This window comes from Anser anser (assembly GCF_964211835.1).
Source record: "Anser anser genome assembly, chromosome: 2".
NCBI lineage: Eukaryota > Metazoa > Chordata > Aves > Anseriformes > Anatidae > Anser > Anser anser.
In genome coordinates, this window is record NC_139721.1 from 76,773,926 (window position 1) to 76,792,535 (window position 18,610).

At 37.2% G+C, this 18,610-nt stretch overlaps 1 protein-coding gene across 8 annotated transcripts in view; it reads right to left on the bottom strand.

Annotated features, from left to right (window-relative positions):
* Window positions 1–18,610, bottom strand: part of CTNND2 (catenin delta 2) — a 644,756-nt gene that overhangs the window by 516,477 nt on the left and 109,669 nt on the right. For 5 of the 8 annotated variants that reach the window (XM_083825789.1, XM_083825793.1, XM_083825790.1 and 2 more), the window contains exon 2: window positions 4,286–4,419. In XM_083825789.1, the coding sequence (XP_083681915.1) occupies window positions 4,286–4,414 (129 nt within the window). In that variant the 5' untranslated portion in view covers window positions 4,415–4,419. Of the gene's footprint in view, window positions 1–4,285; window positions 4,420–10,699; window positions 10,758–18,610 lie in introns of those variants that run through there. The other 3 variants (XM_083825787.1, XM_083825786.1, XM_083825784.1) reach the window with 1 other exon arrangement.

An 18,610-nucleotide genomic window follows, 5' to 3' on the forward strand; every position in this document is an offset into this window, starting at 1 on the left:
TGCAGTTTTACTTACATATATAAAACGTGCATAACACATATAACCGTTTCCAAAAAGTATTAATACCAAAAGAGTTAACGTAAGTCGTATGTATTATTTTCATTTAATACTGACATGCATTACAAGGCTAAGTTATTATTGCCTTTTGTTTGGTTTTAGGCCAGTTTCAAGCCAGAATTTCTTGACAAACAGGTAGTTTACTAACGATAATATCGATAAATATTTTAAAGTATCAGAAGTTACTTTAGAAAAAAAAAAATCTAAGTCTTACAAAGCTGGGAGAGGTTTAACCCTAGAGATCACTCTTTCATCCTTGTTTTAATAAAAAAGCCATCAGTAACCACTGCAAAGCCAGAGACATCTGTTTTCTCTGAAATCAGCAATATGATTTAAATAACATATTAATCAATCATTTATTTTAATGGTGTGAGAAACATTCCAACAATGTAAGAGGCTAAGCTTTTTTTGGAAGGGGAAGGGAAAACAAACATATGAAAAAAATATTTTGATTTGAAATAGGTAGATTTCAAAGCAATTCAAAAGAAAGATGAAATGTTACACAAGTTGCTCTTTACACAAGTTTTCTGAAAGGTAAAGGAGCTGTTCTCTGGAACAGGCTACTACTAAGATGGTGAAAGAAACTAAATATAAGTCACAAAAAAAACCAACAATGCAAATATATGATACTATTTCTGCACTGAGTATAGATGTCAGTTCTTCAAGAGCTCTCTTGCTCTTAGGAAATTATTTTATCTCACGTTCTTCAAGCATGTTCACAAAAAAAATAAAAATCTGCCATAACAAGCCTCTACTAGGTCACTGTCACCAGACCCTTCCTCAGCTTCCAAGAGAACTGTTTCTGTACACCAGGAAGTGAAGTACTGTCAACCACAGACTTCCAGGAAAAGCATTAGCTTTACTACATATTTACTCAAAAGGTTCTCAAGCAGCTATTTCTACATTCAAAACAGTATTAGGGACAGCTCTCTTCTCACAAACCTTTTATCACCAAGTGGGGTCAAAAGCCTCTTGCACAGATGAAAATTCCCAGCCAGAAACATACCACGCTTTTTGCAGAAGAAATAAATTCTTCTAGTTGCATATATCATATATGTTCTCAGAAATCATAAAATCACATCTCTTTTTGTTGAAGAATTGTTCTCATACTTACAGATATAAAAGCAGATGACAATGCAGAAAAAGGAATGGCCTAATAATGTTTTCTATAGCCTGTGAAACATTTTGCCAAATGTGTTTGCCACTATATCATAACAAAGAATAAGTCTTTCTTCATACAGATATTTGACCACAATTTATCCAGCATGGAAAACTGAAATTGTCTAGTGATTTTAAGAGGGCTTGATGCTTTCTCCTTAAAGGCAGTATTCTGACAGGAAAAACAAACAAACAAACAAAAACTTTCACAGATGTTCTTAACCCACAGAAGTTCTTATTTATGAGGACAGCTTGAAAACACCTAAGCTAAATTTCACTGCCTAGCATCTTGTGATTTCTTAAAAAATATGGTGTATTATTCTGACCTCACCTTCAGCAGTGCTTGTTGACTTTTTAAAAGTTTGAAACATGGGACAAAACCTGGGTTCATACTGTTTATCCGTTGCTTCTTTTCAATTGTTTCTTAAAAGTCTGAAACTTGAATGTCATTCAGTGTGCTAGTTCAGGGTTAAAACACAAAAGAAACGTCTTATATGTCAAAGCAAGGAGCACAGCAAAACTTCAGATTTTCCAAATAAAGTATTTGTTTCACATAGGAAATTTAAGTAAAGCAAATATAGCACCTATGACATATTCTCTTGCCTTCTTTTACATATCCTGCCTTCTTCAAAGAAGCACCCATTACAGTCATCAATATCAAAAATCCCACAGTTTACTCTGTTGCAGTCACTCAAAAATACCTAGATATTTAATGAGAAATAACATATGAAGGTGCCACAAGTGTTTCAAGATAATTTTAAGAAGTAATGTCACTTTTTAAAGTTAAGAATCAGCACAGACAAAGAAGAAAATGGTCTATATTTGATTCATCCAAACATAAAAATTACGAACTCAATAATTCTTTTTCTTTACTAGCAACACTTTTGAAAAATTGCCTGTTTGTATTTCTAAAAATTGAAGTTTATTTTTGGCTACAGTCACAAACAAAGCAAAATCACATACCAGGCAGTCAAGCCATTCATTCATTCTTCTAAAAAGCAAGGGATAGCCATCTGAGCAGACAGAGACTTCATCTACTCTACTAATGTTGAATTAACACAATGCATTTCATCTGCCTGCAGCATGGGAACGATGGCCCAGGATTCCTCCAATGAAACACTAACTAATGGAAGCCTGTCAAAACATACACTATATTATGGAAAACAAACAAACAGTTTGCTCTTTCTAAACCTTTACTACAACGTAGAAAGATAATATTGGAGTAACATGGCTTCCCAGTACCGTGGCTGAACGTAGAACCATGTCAAACTGACTTTGCTGAAGTAACCATATACTCTGAGGAATGAATTAACATCCCTGAAAAAATCAGGCTCATTTTTGAGCTTAGTATACACAATCTTCCAGATTCAAGATGGATCTGACTACAGATCACCTATCAAGAAGGAAGTTCACTTAAAAGAACACCTGTCAAATTGGTATACTCTGTACCACCACGATTATCTTGTTAGTCAGCAGTACCTTAGGTTAGCTGTCTAGGCTGTTCTTAGTGGTAAGGGAGTGCAGAATTCCTTTCCTGCAGGCTCCTTTTCGCTGTGGTTCACAGGAATCAGAAATAACTTTGATCATTTTTTTTTCCAATTAAAATCCTTTTTGGACAGTGGATTCAGTGACAATTCCCTCTAGTACTCACTGATTTATTGTTTTGTTTGCTTATTGGTTGTTCAGTTGCAAAATATGACTAGGCATAATCTAGCAGCACCATCACAAAACTCACCAACAGAAAAATACTTCTCACTATTCCATCCCGTGTTTCACATTCCAACAGACAGGTACAGTCTATCTTCTACCCATGTAACTTCCATGTACGTTCTTTCAACATCAGAAAGTCAATAGCCAAGGCAAATACTTTTCTTGGTAATAACATAGTACACCACAGGCTGAAACACTGGTCTTAAATGGTTTTAAAACACAATCACATGCACAGGTAACACTACTGCCCTGGAAGAAGACATACATTAAAACATTTAAACCATGGTAAACCCGACACAACAGCATGCCATAAATCCTAAGACAAAAATCCACTTTACTACCATTCTTCCTTGCAATTGCCTTTAAAAGAAAAAAAGAAAAAAGAAAAAAGAACCCCCCCCCAAAAAAAAAAAACCATAAACAAAATACAAATAACCTCTAACACCTGAAAGAGATACTTGATATGTATCAAACAGAAAAAAATAAGAGCAAGGTCACATTTTTTTTGTAAAAGGCCAATGACTGGAGCGGTGTTAGATATCATAGACTGAATTCATGTATTAATTTCACTCAAGCAGCAGTGAATGTCTTCAGCAGGTAAGTTCACTACGTCATAACACGAGGAACAATTTAGCAAGAGAAAGTTGACTAAAAGCAACCATCATATGCCTCTTGAGGATATCTGCTTCTGCTGAGGCAAATGAGGTAGTAGTGGGGATCAGGTGTTTTCACGAACTAGAATACCAACCATCTCCTCATGTACAAAGAGGCATTAAGCAAAATCTGAGGGAATCAACCCACCAAAATTGACATAAAAATGTCCAAATCCATCTTTCTAGAATCATGCAGAGTGTCACACAAAAGGTTTTTCATTCAAAGATTTCTACTAGTTTTGGTTTTAACTTTCTAAGGCCAAAAGCCTCTGTCTATACCCAATTTTGCCCTCATCTCATTTCAAGTTGTGCATACGATAAAAACATTAACAAGCATATGTTAAATTTAATAATCTTCATATTCTTTAAGATTTTACCTAAAAAGTCTGGAATAACAGTTATTCAAAGCTACTTGTTTGTTGGTAGCTCTTATACGCCATGCCACATGCAGACTGCCAACAAGAAAAGCAGACATCTTTCAAAAGCACCATTCACAATAAGTAAATGTGCAGAATAAAATGAACAGTTCAATTATATTGCATCTATCATAGGACAGTACACGGAAGCATACTGACAGGAAGAAATATTTCACATTCTTTGCAATTTGCATTTGCTAATGAAATTATTTGTATACCACCTCTGCAACCTTGCTAAAACCATTAAATCACATTATTCTCTTATAGAATGCAGATGCAGCACTTGCATACCTGTTCTTTAACTGAAGCTAGAATGGCAGAGGTTGTCTCAGTTTCCGAGCCATCGCCGTTGGATGTGTTCAACACAGGACTAAGGGAACTTGTCTTATCAGAAGACGAGGGCTGATCTGGCACAGGCATAGCTTCTGCAATTTATGGAAAAACAAAAGAATGATTTTGTTACAAGAAAGCCTATATATATATATATAATAATAATATACATACATGTCAGAAATAATAATAATACTAATTTAAGGAAAAATGTAGAACATACATGCATCTGTTGTATAATACACACATAATTAATTTATAACTTATTTTAAACTATAAATACATTAAAAAAGTGGTTTCAAAACAAAATATTAAAATATCTCCCAGCCTTACTCTTAAATATTCATGACAATACATTTGGAGAATATTCAGATCATTTATATCTGTGATTTTTGTATAGTATTCCAGTGGCAGTATCCAACACAAAATTACTGTATCATGAAAGTAATGAATCATGAAGTGCTTTGCAAACAGTAAACCAACAAAAGATACAAGAGAAATATAAAACTTCTAGTGTTCCTAGAACTTCCTAAACTGAGTGACTATTTCATAGGTATTGTATTTGAGGCCTAAGGTGACTATGTCTTCATTCTAGTCTAAAAGGCATTTTTGACAATATTTTATCAAAGTATTTTTGAAAAAAAAAAAAAAAAAACAAACAAACAAAACACACAAAAACAGCACACCAGTTCTTAAGCCATTTTTGAGACCTGTTACAAGAAAAATGATTCTTTTTTTTTTTTAAAAAAAAAAGGAGTGACTGTAGTGACTGTGGAAAGATATATCTTTCTGAAGGCTGAGCTATAGAATAGTACCTCTAGTTAAATACCACTACATGCATACCTCAGTAGCAAAGTCATGCCACTTCCCAGAACTAAGTGAGCAGAGAAGTAGCATGCATCTTTACGCACAAGCAATTTAGGAAAAGATCAGACCCATGTGGGAGATGGACAAAATTATTTTGTGGAACAAAACTGGCCCACAGGCTGTCAGCTGGATGGCCTTCCTAAAGAGCAGTGGGGAAATTCCCAGGGATGTCATCAGCAGGATAATATGTGCACAGCAATCATCATTCACATCAGTGGCAAAAATCCTGCCTTTGCTCCACCCTTCCGTTCAAAGCCCATGTTTCTATAAAACATATTTTTTTTTCTCTTAAGCAAAATCTCAGGCTAGATTATAGTTTACATATTGAAGCACAAGATTATAAATCAGAAAACATTATTTTTAATTAAAGCAGCTACATATTTCCATATGACTCTTTTTGTAAGCAAATCAACTAAAGTGGTAAATACTGATTTTTTAGCTTTGGTAATGTCATTGCTCCAGATACATAAGTAGGGTTTTTGGGGAGGGAGAGAGTGTACGAACGTGTGCACATGCATGTATGCATGCTCAAGGGAGGGACTGTAGGAGGAGCTCACCCATCACCTCACCTAAGGGACTGAGTCGAACAAGTAGTACTGGGAAGGGACACCAGGGTGGGGGGAAGAGAGGTGTCTTCTCCACATTTTCATTTAACCAGTTGTCTTCGCTGTTTCTCAATACCAGAAACAATAATTTGAAGTTCATGTTAATTGGCAATATACCTAATTAAGAAAAATTCCTGGACTCAGGCCTGGTTTTGGCCTGTGACACTCTCCAAGAGCAATGCCAAATGAGGCCAACCAAGGACTGGTGGTTTTCTACTGCTGTTAGGTTTTCAGGAATGTGGGGGAAAATGAGCCTGCATGAGTTGCTGGAAAACATTTACCTGCAACACAAAATACTTGCCTAGCACAAGCACTCCAAAATATTTAAAGTCTGCGTGTGAGAGACAGTAAGGATCAATGGGGAAGCCTCTCGGTGACCTTAAAAGACGCTACTGATAAGACAACAGCCATTTCTCTGTGTTCAGAATGATTACATCAGCGTGGTACTGTGTTTCTATCCTGAAATTTTTTTTTGGAACCATATTCAACTTTTTTTTAATTTTAATTTTCAGGCAGATTTTTTTTTTTTTTTTGGTAAACCCTTTGTTTCCACCAAAGAACACTATGTTGCTAAAGCAGTTTTTGAAATTTTGCAAAAACCAATTTAAGCGGGAAAAAATCTGGTAACACAACCAACTGTTGCAATAAACTGTAAGTACAGCTTATTGCAACAATCAAATAGGCTCAACATCTGGACTGAACAGTAGCTAATATACAGCCACTGCATGTTTCCAGGATTTCTGTTTTTGTTTCATTTTGTTTGTTTGTTTTTATTTGGAGCTTGAAAAATGATTAAAAAAAAAGGCATGTCCTGTTTAGCTAGAAACAGAGAAATCACAAGCAATGTGCCTGATGTTAAAAGTAATGTGTTGTGCACCCATTAAAACACTTCTTTTGGACAAAATATTATTTTTAATTTCTATGTCATTAGTTCAGTTTATTACTACAGGTATTTGAGATGGAAAGATTGCAACAAATTGCATTTAATTAGATAATGACATTGAATCTTCAGCGTGACTTTATCCAGCTGAGGTTTTAATATTATCTGTTTCAGCATTTTTGCATTACACAAATTTATATGAGAAACACCGTGTAGAAAGAAAACAGATAATGTGTTTTCAAAAATAACTGAGAAGCTACTGTGCTAAAGGTAGTTATGTTCAAAAAAATCATACATGGATCAGCAGCAATAGCATTGCTCAACACTTAACGGAGCAAAGGCATGCATTTGCACTAGTCCACCTAATCAGTTTAGGTACACGTTTTAATTCAGCTTGGTCCTCAGTATAAGAAATTGGACATTCTTGGGTCTTATTGGGACTTAAAATTGATAGTACTGAAGAATTACAGACGATACAGCTGAAAAGGACCTCCAAGTTCCCTACCCCACTGCCAAACCTCCTCAACACTGTAGATTATTTTTTTTCTGCCCAAGTAATCTGGAATATTTAAGACACATAATCAGTCCTTCACAACATCCCTTGCTGAAGCCTCCCATGGCCTCCTCAGTCTGTCTCAGGTTTCCACCCACCTTTCTGCCAGAAAGCTTGCTTTACTGCTTAATATGAGCTTTTCCTAGTACAATTTAAGTTCCATGTTTCCTGTCATATGTACAATAGACACAGAAATTGAATTATTTCATCAGTCCTCTTCAAAAATCACTAGCATATAGGATGACTATCATACCCTTCCTTCTGCTCTGGGCCCTTTTCTTAGAAAACCCACCCCAATTATTTTCATCTTCCCTCACAAATTAGGTTTGATGATGATAAGCCTTTAACCGACATACAAGGGCATTTAGCACTAAAAACAAATGGAAAAATAGAGCAAGTAGAAGAAAAATAAAAATTAAGAAGCCTAACAGAGTACAACATAGCCGAATAACCACAATGTAAAATAAATCTGTTGTATTTAATTTCCACAACAGCAGCACTATTTCATACCAGTGTCACAGAAAAACAAATGAGATTCTGTAAGTCAGAGCATATACATGCTCCTGAGAGAATCAAATTCAAATCTTGGATGATCATAGATAGATGAACAGGAAAAATACTACTAGCCTGTTGGGAACATACTGGAAGTCATACATAAATAATTCATGTATTCCTGTACCTAATATCACTGCTGAAATTCTGCTTGGAGTTTGAACACACACACACGCACACACACATAAACACACAGAGAATTGTCTTTCTAAGATTATCTGAAAACTTCACCTCAGTTTTCATGGAGGGAAAGAAAAAAAAAAAAAGCTATACATCCAAACAAAAACATCTTATCCCCACTGTTGGCCTTCAGGTACCCAGGCAGCAGCAGGGGGCTGCAGGGCCGCTGTGTGAGGGGAGGCCGGAGCTGCCCCATGCCGGACCCAGCCTGTTCCGGCCAGCTCCAACGGCCCCACCTGATCAAGGCCGGGGGAAGCGTATTCTGATTTTTGTCTTTCTCACCATCCTACTCTGTTTTTCTTTGACAATACATTAAATTAATTTTCCCCAAGTCAAGTCTTTTTGAGTCTTTTGCTTAGGACAGTAATTGGTAAGAGCTCTCCACCATGGAGGTGACAACACTGGCTTTTCTGTCTAATTTCCTGTTGAGGAAGGGGAGTGAGACAGTGACTGGGTGGTGGCCTGGCTGCCACCAAAGATCAACCCACCACACCCCACATACTCTTGTTGACTTGAACAAGAAAATTAGACAATAAAATTGATTAAATTCCACAAGAAACGCGAAGTTCTGCACCCAGGAAGGAACAACCCCAGGTATTTGGTGAGGGCCACCTAGCTAGAAAGAAGTTGTGCAGAAGAAGACCTAGGAGTCCTGGTGGACACCAAGTTGAACATGAGTCTGCAATGTGTCCTTGCTGCTACATTAGCTAACAGTATTCCTGGTTGCATCAGGCAAAGTATCCCCAGCAGCTCAAGAGACATGATCCTTCCTCTCAGCAATGGTGAGACTGCACCTAGAGTATGTGTCCAGCTCTGGGCTCCCAGTACAAGAGAGACCTAGACATACTGGAAAGAGTCCAATGAATGCTACCAAGATAGTCAAGGGACTGGAGCACCTCTTCTTTGAGGAGAGGCAGAGAGAGTTGGGACTGTTCAGCCTGGAGAAGTGGAGGCTTAGGAGGGCTTAACATAAACACCTGAAGGGAGGGTGCAGAAAAGGACGGAGCCAGACTCTTCAGTGGTGCCCAGTAACAGGAGAAGAGGCCGTGGGCACAAACTGGAACACAAGAGGTGCCATCTGAACACCAAGAAGCGCACCATTGCTGTGTGGGTGCACTGCACCATTGCTGGAGCACTGGAAATGGTTGTCCAGAGAGGCTATGGAGTCTCCCTCCTCAGAGATCTTCAAAAGCCACCTGTACATGGTGATGGGCAACCTGCTCTAGGTGTCCCTGCCTGAGCAGTGGGGTTGGACCAGGTGTCCCTCAGAGGTCCCTTCCAGCCTTAAACATTCTGAGATTCTGTGGTTATTTCTTATTTATTTATTGATCTTGTGACAGCATGGTTTCCTGGACTCATGGAAACAATCTGCAAGAATATAGCCTACAATCAACAGCTACCATTGTGACCATCTCATGACCTAACGACAGCTGTATAAAATGTCAGCAGGTTAATATCCCTGTTTAATCACTATTAAGTACAGTGATGGAGGGTATAAAAAAATTAAAAATGGACTGAGCAAAATAAGAAATAGAAGTAAACAATAACAACTGTGGTAAAACAGATAACCATCAAAAAACAGCGCCAAGGTACGTAATTGAATTCCACTATATTGTCTGGAATACAGATAGAAAAATACTGCTCAGTGCATAACCGAATCAGAGAAACTCCCCATCTTACATAGATATATTGGTTACTTTAACTCCCCCATCACAGTAACTTCAACAACACTTCACTCTTCAGTATCTACCCACTACATTTCCATAAGCTGTAACTAACTGCCAAGGAATCCATCTCCTTCAGGATAGCAACTGATTTCAACTTTTTTTTTTCTAAATTACTTTTTCAAAATGGAATAAAATCAGCCAGCAGAGTTAAAAATCTTTCTAAAATCTACCTTTTACATACGCTCAAAAACAGAGGTTTCAGTAACTTTTAAATATTTATTCAAACTAAGCACTCAATATAAATTTCAAAATTATTTTTAATTATTTCTCTTGTATTTCTTTTAAACATTTGTAACAGCTTTTTCCAGTGAGTTTTTAAGATTCTTCTAGGACACAGTTCCTGGGCTGGTAGTAGCCCTTTCTTGGTCACATGAAATTCCATTAAAAAGTAAATAAGGAGATGGCTTATGTATCTAAGTCCTTTCTTACGGATGCATCATGGAAATTTTTAGCAATGTGGAACAAAATGGAAAACTTTTTTTTTTTTTTACGACTAGGCTCCACAAATGCCCAGTAGCAATAGTAACATAACATTTAGAACTGGAAGATGAAAGATTGTAAGACCAGATTCCTTCTGTGACCCCTTGGGATGACAATGGATGGTAGATGGTGGACAGCCTTCCTCTTAGAAGGGTTTCACACCTCAGAGGTTATACACCCAACTTTGCTCACTCCAAGGTCAAATTGCAAAAGCCTGTTCAGGCTGAACTCAGGCACAGGTACATAAAGGTATATTTTATACTATAAATAAATCCTTAGGTAAAACAAAGAAATATTTATTTTATTTATTAATGCTCATGGAAATGTCGATGTCAGATGCTACGGTTTCATTTGAAACCTTAATCTTGTACATGCACTTTTATAGAAATTTTAATCATAGTGGGCATGGATTTGCTAAGTAGGAAACTCATTGGGTGTAACCACAAAGACATCGCTCGTAAAAGCATTTAGGTGACATAGTTCACTGCTGACATGCCGTCACTCTCTGTCAGATAGTGTAGCTGCATCTACCTTTCAGGGATCTTATTCTCCTCCTCCACAACAGAAATACCATGCTTCAATCAGCACATCCATGTAGAATACTGAAAAAAAAAAAACACTAGAACTGAAAAAGCAGCATAATCATCTGTAAAATGATCTCTTAATTTCTTTTCCAACTTAAACTGAATTGTTTTAATAGGTTCTTGTTGTTTTGTAAACTATGTTTAAAGAAGTGAATCTTGTTTAAAGAAGAAGATATATTTTAAAATATTAGACTGACATTCCTTTAAATGTCACTTTCTTAACGTTGTTTCCATGGTCTACTGTTACATCACCCTTCTGTGGGTAGAAAGTACAGATACATTTAAAAAAGCTCCAGTGTCGGGAAATCTATGGTAAAAGCCAAATTATCCACTACACTGGCAACTGCATCAAATCAGTAGAATAAGAAAATCCAAATATGTTTCCTTAATTAAAAGGTATTGCAGTAAGGAATACATACTCCCCAGTGAGTTTTCCCTGTATGGTGAATCATTAATCAGCATGAGTATTCATTATAAAAGTGTAAGTCATGCTGTCTTACTGCACAGCAATCAAATTTGGCTCAAAGAGGTAATCTGGAGAACCATAAATGACACTGAAGTAGCCTTGGATAAGAACCAATCACTTACGAGAATCCAATATGTAGTTATGCATCTAGAAATATTTTTTGCTTCCTTTCCTCTAACAGGAATTTACTGTATACAGAGATTGCAGCGTGACTACCATTTAATAATACGCATTTCTATTATTCCTATTAAAGTTTGCTTTTTTTTTTTTTTTGCTATTGTTTCAAAATTATGGGCATTTACCATAAAATGAAAACATTTGAATGCTTTTATTTTACCTAAAAAGTGTATGTTTATGGCTATACTTCAATTTAGTGTTTATAATTTCAGCGACTCACATCAAGATTTCAGAAGCAAAGACTAATGCCGATCCTGTTGCTAGCTGATTTTAATTAAAAAACAAATATATAAAATACTCCAATGTTCTTCAACACAATAATTGCATGATTGCAATAGGAAACCTCTATTTCTCTCTGCGTGAATGAACAACAGATGTTATGTGTAAGCTTACCATTGTGAAAAGCTCTGACACACTAGCTTTCAACAACTAGGGTAAACAAAAAAAGCAAGAAGTTTGGAACTGTATCTATGAACATGAAAACAACCCACTTTCATGGCATTCACTGAGGCATCCTGACAAGGAAAGAATTCAGTGGGTATAAATTAGGAGCCAGAACAACATAGAATACAATAGCTCTGGCAGTTCTTGCAGATTATTACCTCTATATAATTCTATATACATCAGAAGTCTTGTTTGGTGCAGATATAGAAAAAAATACACAAAATAATCATTTCCACTATTATACATTGTTAAGCCAATTCAAACATTTGAGACTTTGCTTAGTCTAATTATTACATACATACAACTATTAGACTAACCAGGATGTTTTCAGTAAGTTTTCAGAATAAAATCCCAACTGGAGGAGATAGAAAGTGGCACTGCTTGAGAATTTAAACATGCAAGGAATCAACATCAGCAGAAAGATCACCCTCTTGCACTCCTTTGGTAATGTCAAACTACAGAGGTGATGGAAGACTGAGACAGCACTGGCTCTAGGCAGCAGAATACATTATCTACTAACACTGCAATAAACTTTTCAGTATTGTAGTTCAAATACTCATTGTTGCATCATATATGTAATGAAACTAAATCCTTCAGCTGTGTGGTAGGGAAACAGGAAGCACGTAAAGACATGCCTTCCCGTCTCCTGCACACAGAGCCAGCAAAACTCTAGATTTCTTTTACCGAGGGCTCATTTTGTCCTATCTTTGCTGACAGTTTGATACAATTTGTGCCTGGGTAAGTGTTCTTAAAAACAGGCTGATAATCTCTTGAGTCCATGAATCACGGGGAAGATAAGAAAATCTTCCAGACCCTGTCAAATACCTCAAAGAAGAAAATTTCTTCTGATTGCTTAAGTAATTATCACAACATCCTAAAGCATGTATCTGCTGTGTTGAAATTACTAGATGGGAAAACAGATTAGTTAAAGGAGACATAATATCTTAAAGACCTTTGTAAAGGCTTAAGCTCAATGAGGGGCCAGGGATATGAGGGATCAAGTCAGCACTCTTCCTATTCTAGCTAGCCCATCAGAGGGGCTTTCCAAAAAGCAGAAACTCCATTCTCTTTCTAAGATTGTTTGCTTCTTTCTACAATAATTTGAATTTCAAGTACTTTGAATTACTATTCAGCCTTCGTCCTTAAAATCAAACAAAAACTCCTAAAACACGCCCAATGATTTTAGCAGGATAACTCGAAAGAAGTGCATGAGAGAAAAGCTTCAGCATTTAGCTCAGAGAGCTTTGGGAAAAAAAAAAAAGCCAAGAGAAAGACGTCCAATTGTACATCACATTTTTTTTTTTTTTTAACTTGAGTAAGCACCAGTGCTGGTTGTGTGAAGATTTAAAGATCAGACTCAACCCATGAAGACAAAGTACTCTGTCAGTTAACTGCTCCCAACCCCCTTCTCTACCAATATATCATTGCAACTAAGTGATTAATTAGGACAGATAAAACACATGCTGGCTTGAAGTATGTTCCCACATCACTGGTATTGAAATCACCTACTTAATCTGTAAGAATTTTCCCTTTCCAGTTAGCATTCACCATTTGAGAACTGAACAACCTCCTAAAATTCTTACGAAAATATTTCACAGCTGGAGTCAGCAACATGATCACAAAGAGAAACAGACATAAAAATTCATACTGCTGCCAACATTCTACAGGTCTCAGCATGGGGATATACAATAATTGATTTCAGTTTTGCTGAAAAGTCTATTCACAAATCAAACAAAATTGTTCTATTTGTGGAATCCTGTAAGAGGATATTGTTTGCTGGTGTTACTGAGGGAATGAGAGTTCTTATTTTAGTGACAATGCCAATATCCTCAAGCATTCAGAACAAAACACAATACAAACAAAAGTTAAAAACACTCCTATAGCAAATTCTTAAAATTTTGTATGACCTAGACATCATAAGAGAAGATGATACTAACAAAATATGTGATGTTTACTTTGTATTTCTTCAGTCATCATTTATATTCACAGGTCACCCCAGTCAATAAGTTGGAAGTAAGTTGGACATTTCAAGTTGGAAATTAGAAATTTCTTCTCAGGAAGAATGGTTAGGCATTGGAATGGGTTGCCCAGGGAGGTGGTGAGTCACCATGTCTGGGGGTGTTTAAGGAAAGGTTGGACACGGTGTTTAGGGACATGGTTTAGTGGGTGACATTGGTAGTAGGGTGATGGTTGGACCAGATGATCTTGGAGGTCTTTTCCAACCTTAATGATTCTGTGATTCTAAGTGACACCTTGCACTAGGTCTGGTTGGGATAGAGTTAATTTTCTTCATAGCGGCTCATATGGTGATGTTATGTTCTAGGTTTGTGACCAAAACATTGTTTTAGCTCCTGCTGAACAGTGCTTGCACAGCATTAAGACCTCTCTGTTTGTCACACTGCCCCCCGCAACAGGGAGGCTGAGGGAGGGCAAGAGGCTGGTAGAAGATGCAGCTAGGACAGCTGACATGAACTGATCAAAGGTGTATACCTTACTGTATAATAGCATGCACAGCAACAAAACTGGAGGGAGTTTCTCCAAAGCAGCTGTTGCTTAGGGACTGGCTGGTGGTGAGTGATTGCTTTTGCATCACTTGTTTTTCTTTCTTTCATTTATTAAACTGTCTTGATCTTGATCCACTGGTTTTTCTTCTCACTTTCAACCATCTGATTCTCTCCTCCATCCCACTGGCGGTGGTGGTGAGCAAGTGACTGAATGAGGGCTTAGCTGCCAGCTGGGATCAATCCTCCACACACCATTAGTAAGTAATTCCCCCCAGCATTGCCAGCAGTAATGAGAGAAAAACATATTTCCTAGTTCAAGAGATGGGGTCAGTGGCAGCAACACCTGAGGGCACATTTATTAAAAAGAACAGAAATAGCAAGGCAAGACCACAGCTCTTTAAGTCTAAGGCAAGTCATTCACTAAGGTTTTGTGCCAAAATAGACTGTTTACTACACCTACTTAAATTTAAATTGCAAGCTGATTCATGCTGACTACTCTTAATGTTTCCCATGGCTTTGAACCTGAAGTAGGATAGACAGTTCTGTTACTGGTGTAATCTCAGGACTAATCTACTTCTGCACTAATTCCTCCAGTTAAGGAGCTTACTTATATATATTATACTAAATTGCACATATCCTCTTTACTTCATCATGTCTCAGTCTTTTATAAGAGCCAGAGAGCAGAATGCATACTTCCAGGCCCCGTACAACACTGTGCAGTGTATCTCTAGATGATCCCTCAGAGACACAAATGACGTCCAGCAGCCAGGACTGCACTAGGGAACCAGTGCCGCAGTCCCTCTGGGACTCCTTTCACAGCTGTATCCCCTAAACAGAAAGCTGCTGAAAGAGCACAAAGTATCCTCACTCACTCACTACATGCTGAACTAGCAACTTACTGGGGTAGGGAAGCCTTCTCTTTTGAAGGGCTGGATCTACCTCCCCCTGCCTAAGATGAGCACGACAATCAAACAGTTCCTTAGTATTTTCCTGAAGAGCCAAGATGTGTCTGCAGGGCGGGTGACTGCTTTGCTTTTCTCTCCCCACACACAGTATCTTGCTGGCAAGATACTGGCAGAGCTGTCTGGTGGTCTGGGAGTCCTGAGCAGTACTCCTGATGGGAGCTGTGGCTGGTCATTTCCTCTCTCCTTTCCAGATGGACAGCAAAACTCACATCAGATTCCTCCCTCAGGTTACCAGAGCTTTTGACCATGTAAGTTATCAGAGGGGAAGAGCTGTCTAAAAGAGGTCACTGCGGGACCTATGACAGCACATTACCCAAGGGAGATACTACACACACCACACACTTAGACTTCTCTGAAGATCTGTGGACATTGTGCATTGTCTGTTTGACATACCTTCCTGAACCTTTCCTTTCAAGCTTGTAATTACACACCACTCTTGTTTTCTCACACTATTCCTCCTTATGCTGGGTTTGATCCCAGCTTCATCCATTCTTTCACAGACTTTCCAATCTGTTCCTCACCTCCTTGCTTCTGTGTAACAAAATGATGGATTCTGAGATCATTTTAACACGTGAAACTGGGATGTTTTACCCCGCTTCTTCTCCACAAGTGCTTCATTTTACATTAATCCACATAAATTTTCAGCATGCAAGCACTCAGCTTTGCAGTTTTTCCCACATTTATTATTATTTTTTTTAATCTTGAATAGCTTAGCATCTTCATAAAACTATGTCCTTTCACTATTCACTTCCTTTTCCAAGCCATTTACGGATGTGTTGAACAACACACACCCACTGCTGGATGTCACTTTGGTGAGCTACCTCTACAGTGAAAACTCACCACTTACAGATACTGTCTCTTTCTTATATTTTAAGCAGCTTTTCATGTAAGAGCTTCCCCCTTACCCGATGGTGACTTAGATTATTTAAGAGCTCTAGGAAAGTGACATTATTACAATCTTTAGGAAAATCCAGTAAATACCAACCAGAAACACACAGGCTCTTTCCAGGAACTCCCGCAAAATTGTGATGAACGGCTTCCCTTTCACAAGAGCTAGGCTTCACAAAACTTCATTTTTATTTATTTATCCACTAATTATTATATTTTACATAGTTTCAACAAATTGCCTAGAATTGACTTGTGGTCTCTAGCTAATGAACATCCCTGACAGCCCTTTTAAGTCTCTCCAGTGTAACTGGGCACTTTCAAATCCGCTAGCACTTGTAGGGGAGGTTACACAGCACCACCCTTATAAATTCAGGTATTTGATTCTTGAGTTACCTTAGAACTCTGAAGTGAACATCACCTTTTCCTGGCAATTTATCCCTATTTATTTTGGTTTCTGGCTTCAAAGCCTTTTTACAATATTTTGAAATCCCAGGCATCCCCACAAAGAATGGTTTCAATATGGTGAGTTCCTCAAGCATACTTAAAGACCAAGAAAAACAACAATAAAAACAAAACAAAAACAACAACAACAACAAGAAAACAACAACAACAACACTCTTAGTTTTTCTTCACTATCTGTAGTAGTTAACATGACTTATTCCTAGACGGGTAGCTCTTAGCATAAGCCTGTAAGCGTTAACCAACTCTTTGCTGTGGCAGAAGCAGATGAAATACAGTCAACCACCTGTTCCAAAGAACAAAACAGGTTTTATGTGCTAAAGAAAACAGATAGCCAACCTATGCAATCAACCTGTTGATTATCACAAAGTGCAAACACATCCAGAAGCATCTGGAACAAGCAGATTGTGAGCAACAACAGCAGCAACGGCAAATCACAATTTGAAAGGACTAACCATCAATAAGGTATTCCCTGCCCAATCCTGCAACTAAGGATACTTAATACTGTGAGTAACCAGTGTACCAAACAGGCAGAGGGGAGAACCCCATGACGGGGCACCAGAATCCCACAGAAGAAGGAAGACTTCTTAATTTTTAAAATTGAATAGATCTGTGATAAAAGCTTTTGCATCCAAATCCATTTAGCCTCCATATTGTGATTTGGTCTTAAATGGCAAAGATCTCTAACTGTCCTATTAACTATTAGACCCTGCACACTCACTGCCAAGCTTTTTGCTCTAGATATTAAGATGTTTTCATTAATTTTTTAATGCCTTTTGTTATCTCTTAAATTTTTTTATAGTCAGGTTATTATAGTTTTATATTTACACTGCCAAAATGCAAAATACTTTCTATTTCTTACATTGGAACTTTACCTCAACACTTGGTTTTGCTGGATATTCATGCCAGCTCTCTTTTTGCTTTTTTGTTGTATTCAGTTGTTCATCACTCAAAAACTGTGTTCTTCAAGTCATCTCTATGCCTTCTTCAAATAATTAATCTTTTAACTGACCACTTTTAGCTTTCTTGAGAATTGTTCTTTTCACATGTTCCTTGGATTGAGCTCAGTGTGGTAGATACTTTGCCAATTTCATCATTAGTGGAAAAATTAGAATACAACAGGTGGGCTAGTATTTACTTTCCTGATGATGGATTTTAATTGTACATATTTTTAAAACCAAGTGTTTTAGTGTTCCCAAAATTCTGCTTATAAAATCATAGCTGTACTGCTCCTTCACATTATGCTGTACTTGGTATAGTAAGTCCAGTTCTCTTTCTCTCTCACTAAATAAACAGGTTAATAGTCACATTTCAGTAGTGGTGAGTGAAGATGTTTTAGTTGAAGCCTATGAGAAAAACAAAATTTCCTTTTATTACCAAAAAATATACAACTTCTAGGTCAGATGACACCTGAAATGTCTATATGAAAGTAATGGTAGGTATAATGCTATGAAATCTGAGACAAGACAAAGTAACATGTTATCTGCACAATTATGTTTTAGAATATACATGGACTTGGAACCAATGCCATAGTTTTCTTTGTGTGAATAACTGATCATAAAACTGTAACACCTAAAATAGTGGCAAGATGAGGGAGGGAAATGTGTAGCTGAATTGTCAAGTTTACAGAAGGACAAAGAATAAAATAATAATGCCTCAGCTAAATAAACGTGAAAAAAATATTTTTCCCACTATCAAAAAACAAAACAAAGAATACACAATTAATACGATTCGTGAGGATCAACCTGGTTTTTCCAGAAAATTCAACAGCATTCCTGTGATTGTGTGCATCTGAGATGCCAGAATACTTTCCCTAAGGAATTTACATGATCTACTTCATCATTTTACAGTGTAAGAAGTATTATCCAACACTCCTAAGAAAAGAAAATACAACCATTCACTTTTTAAAGGGTGCAGACACAAAAAGGCCAAGTATTCTACCTTGTTTTTTTTTT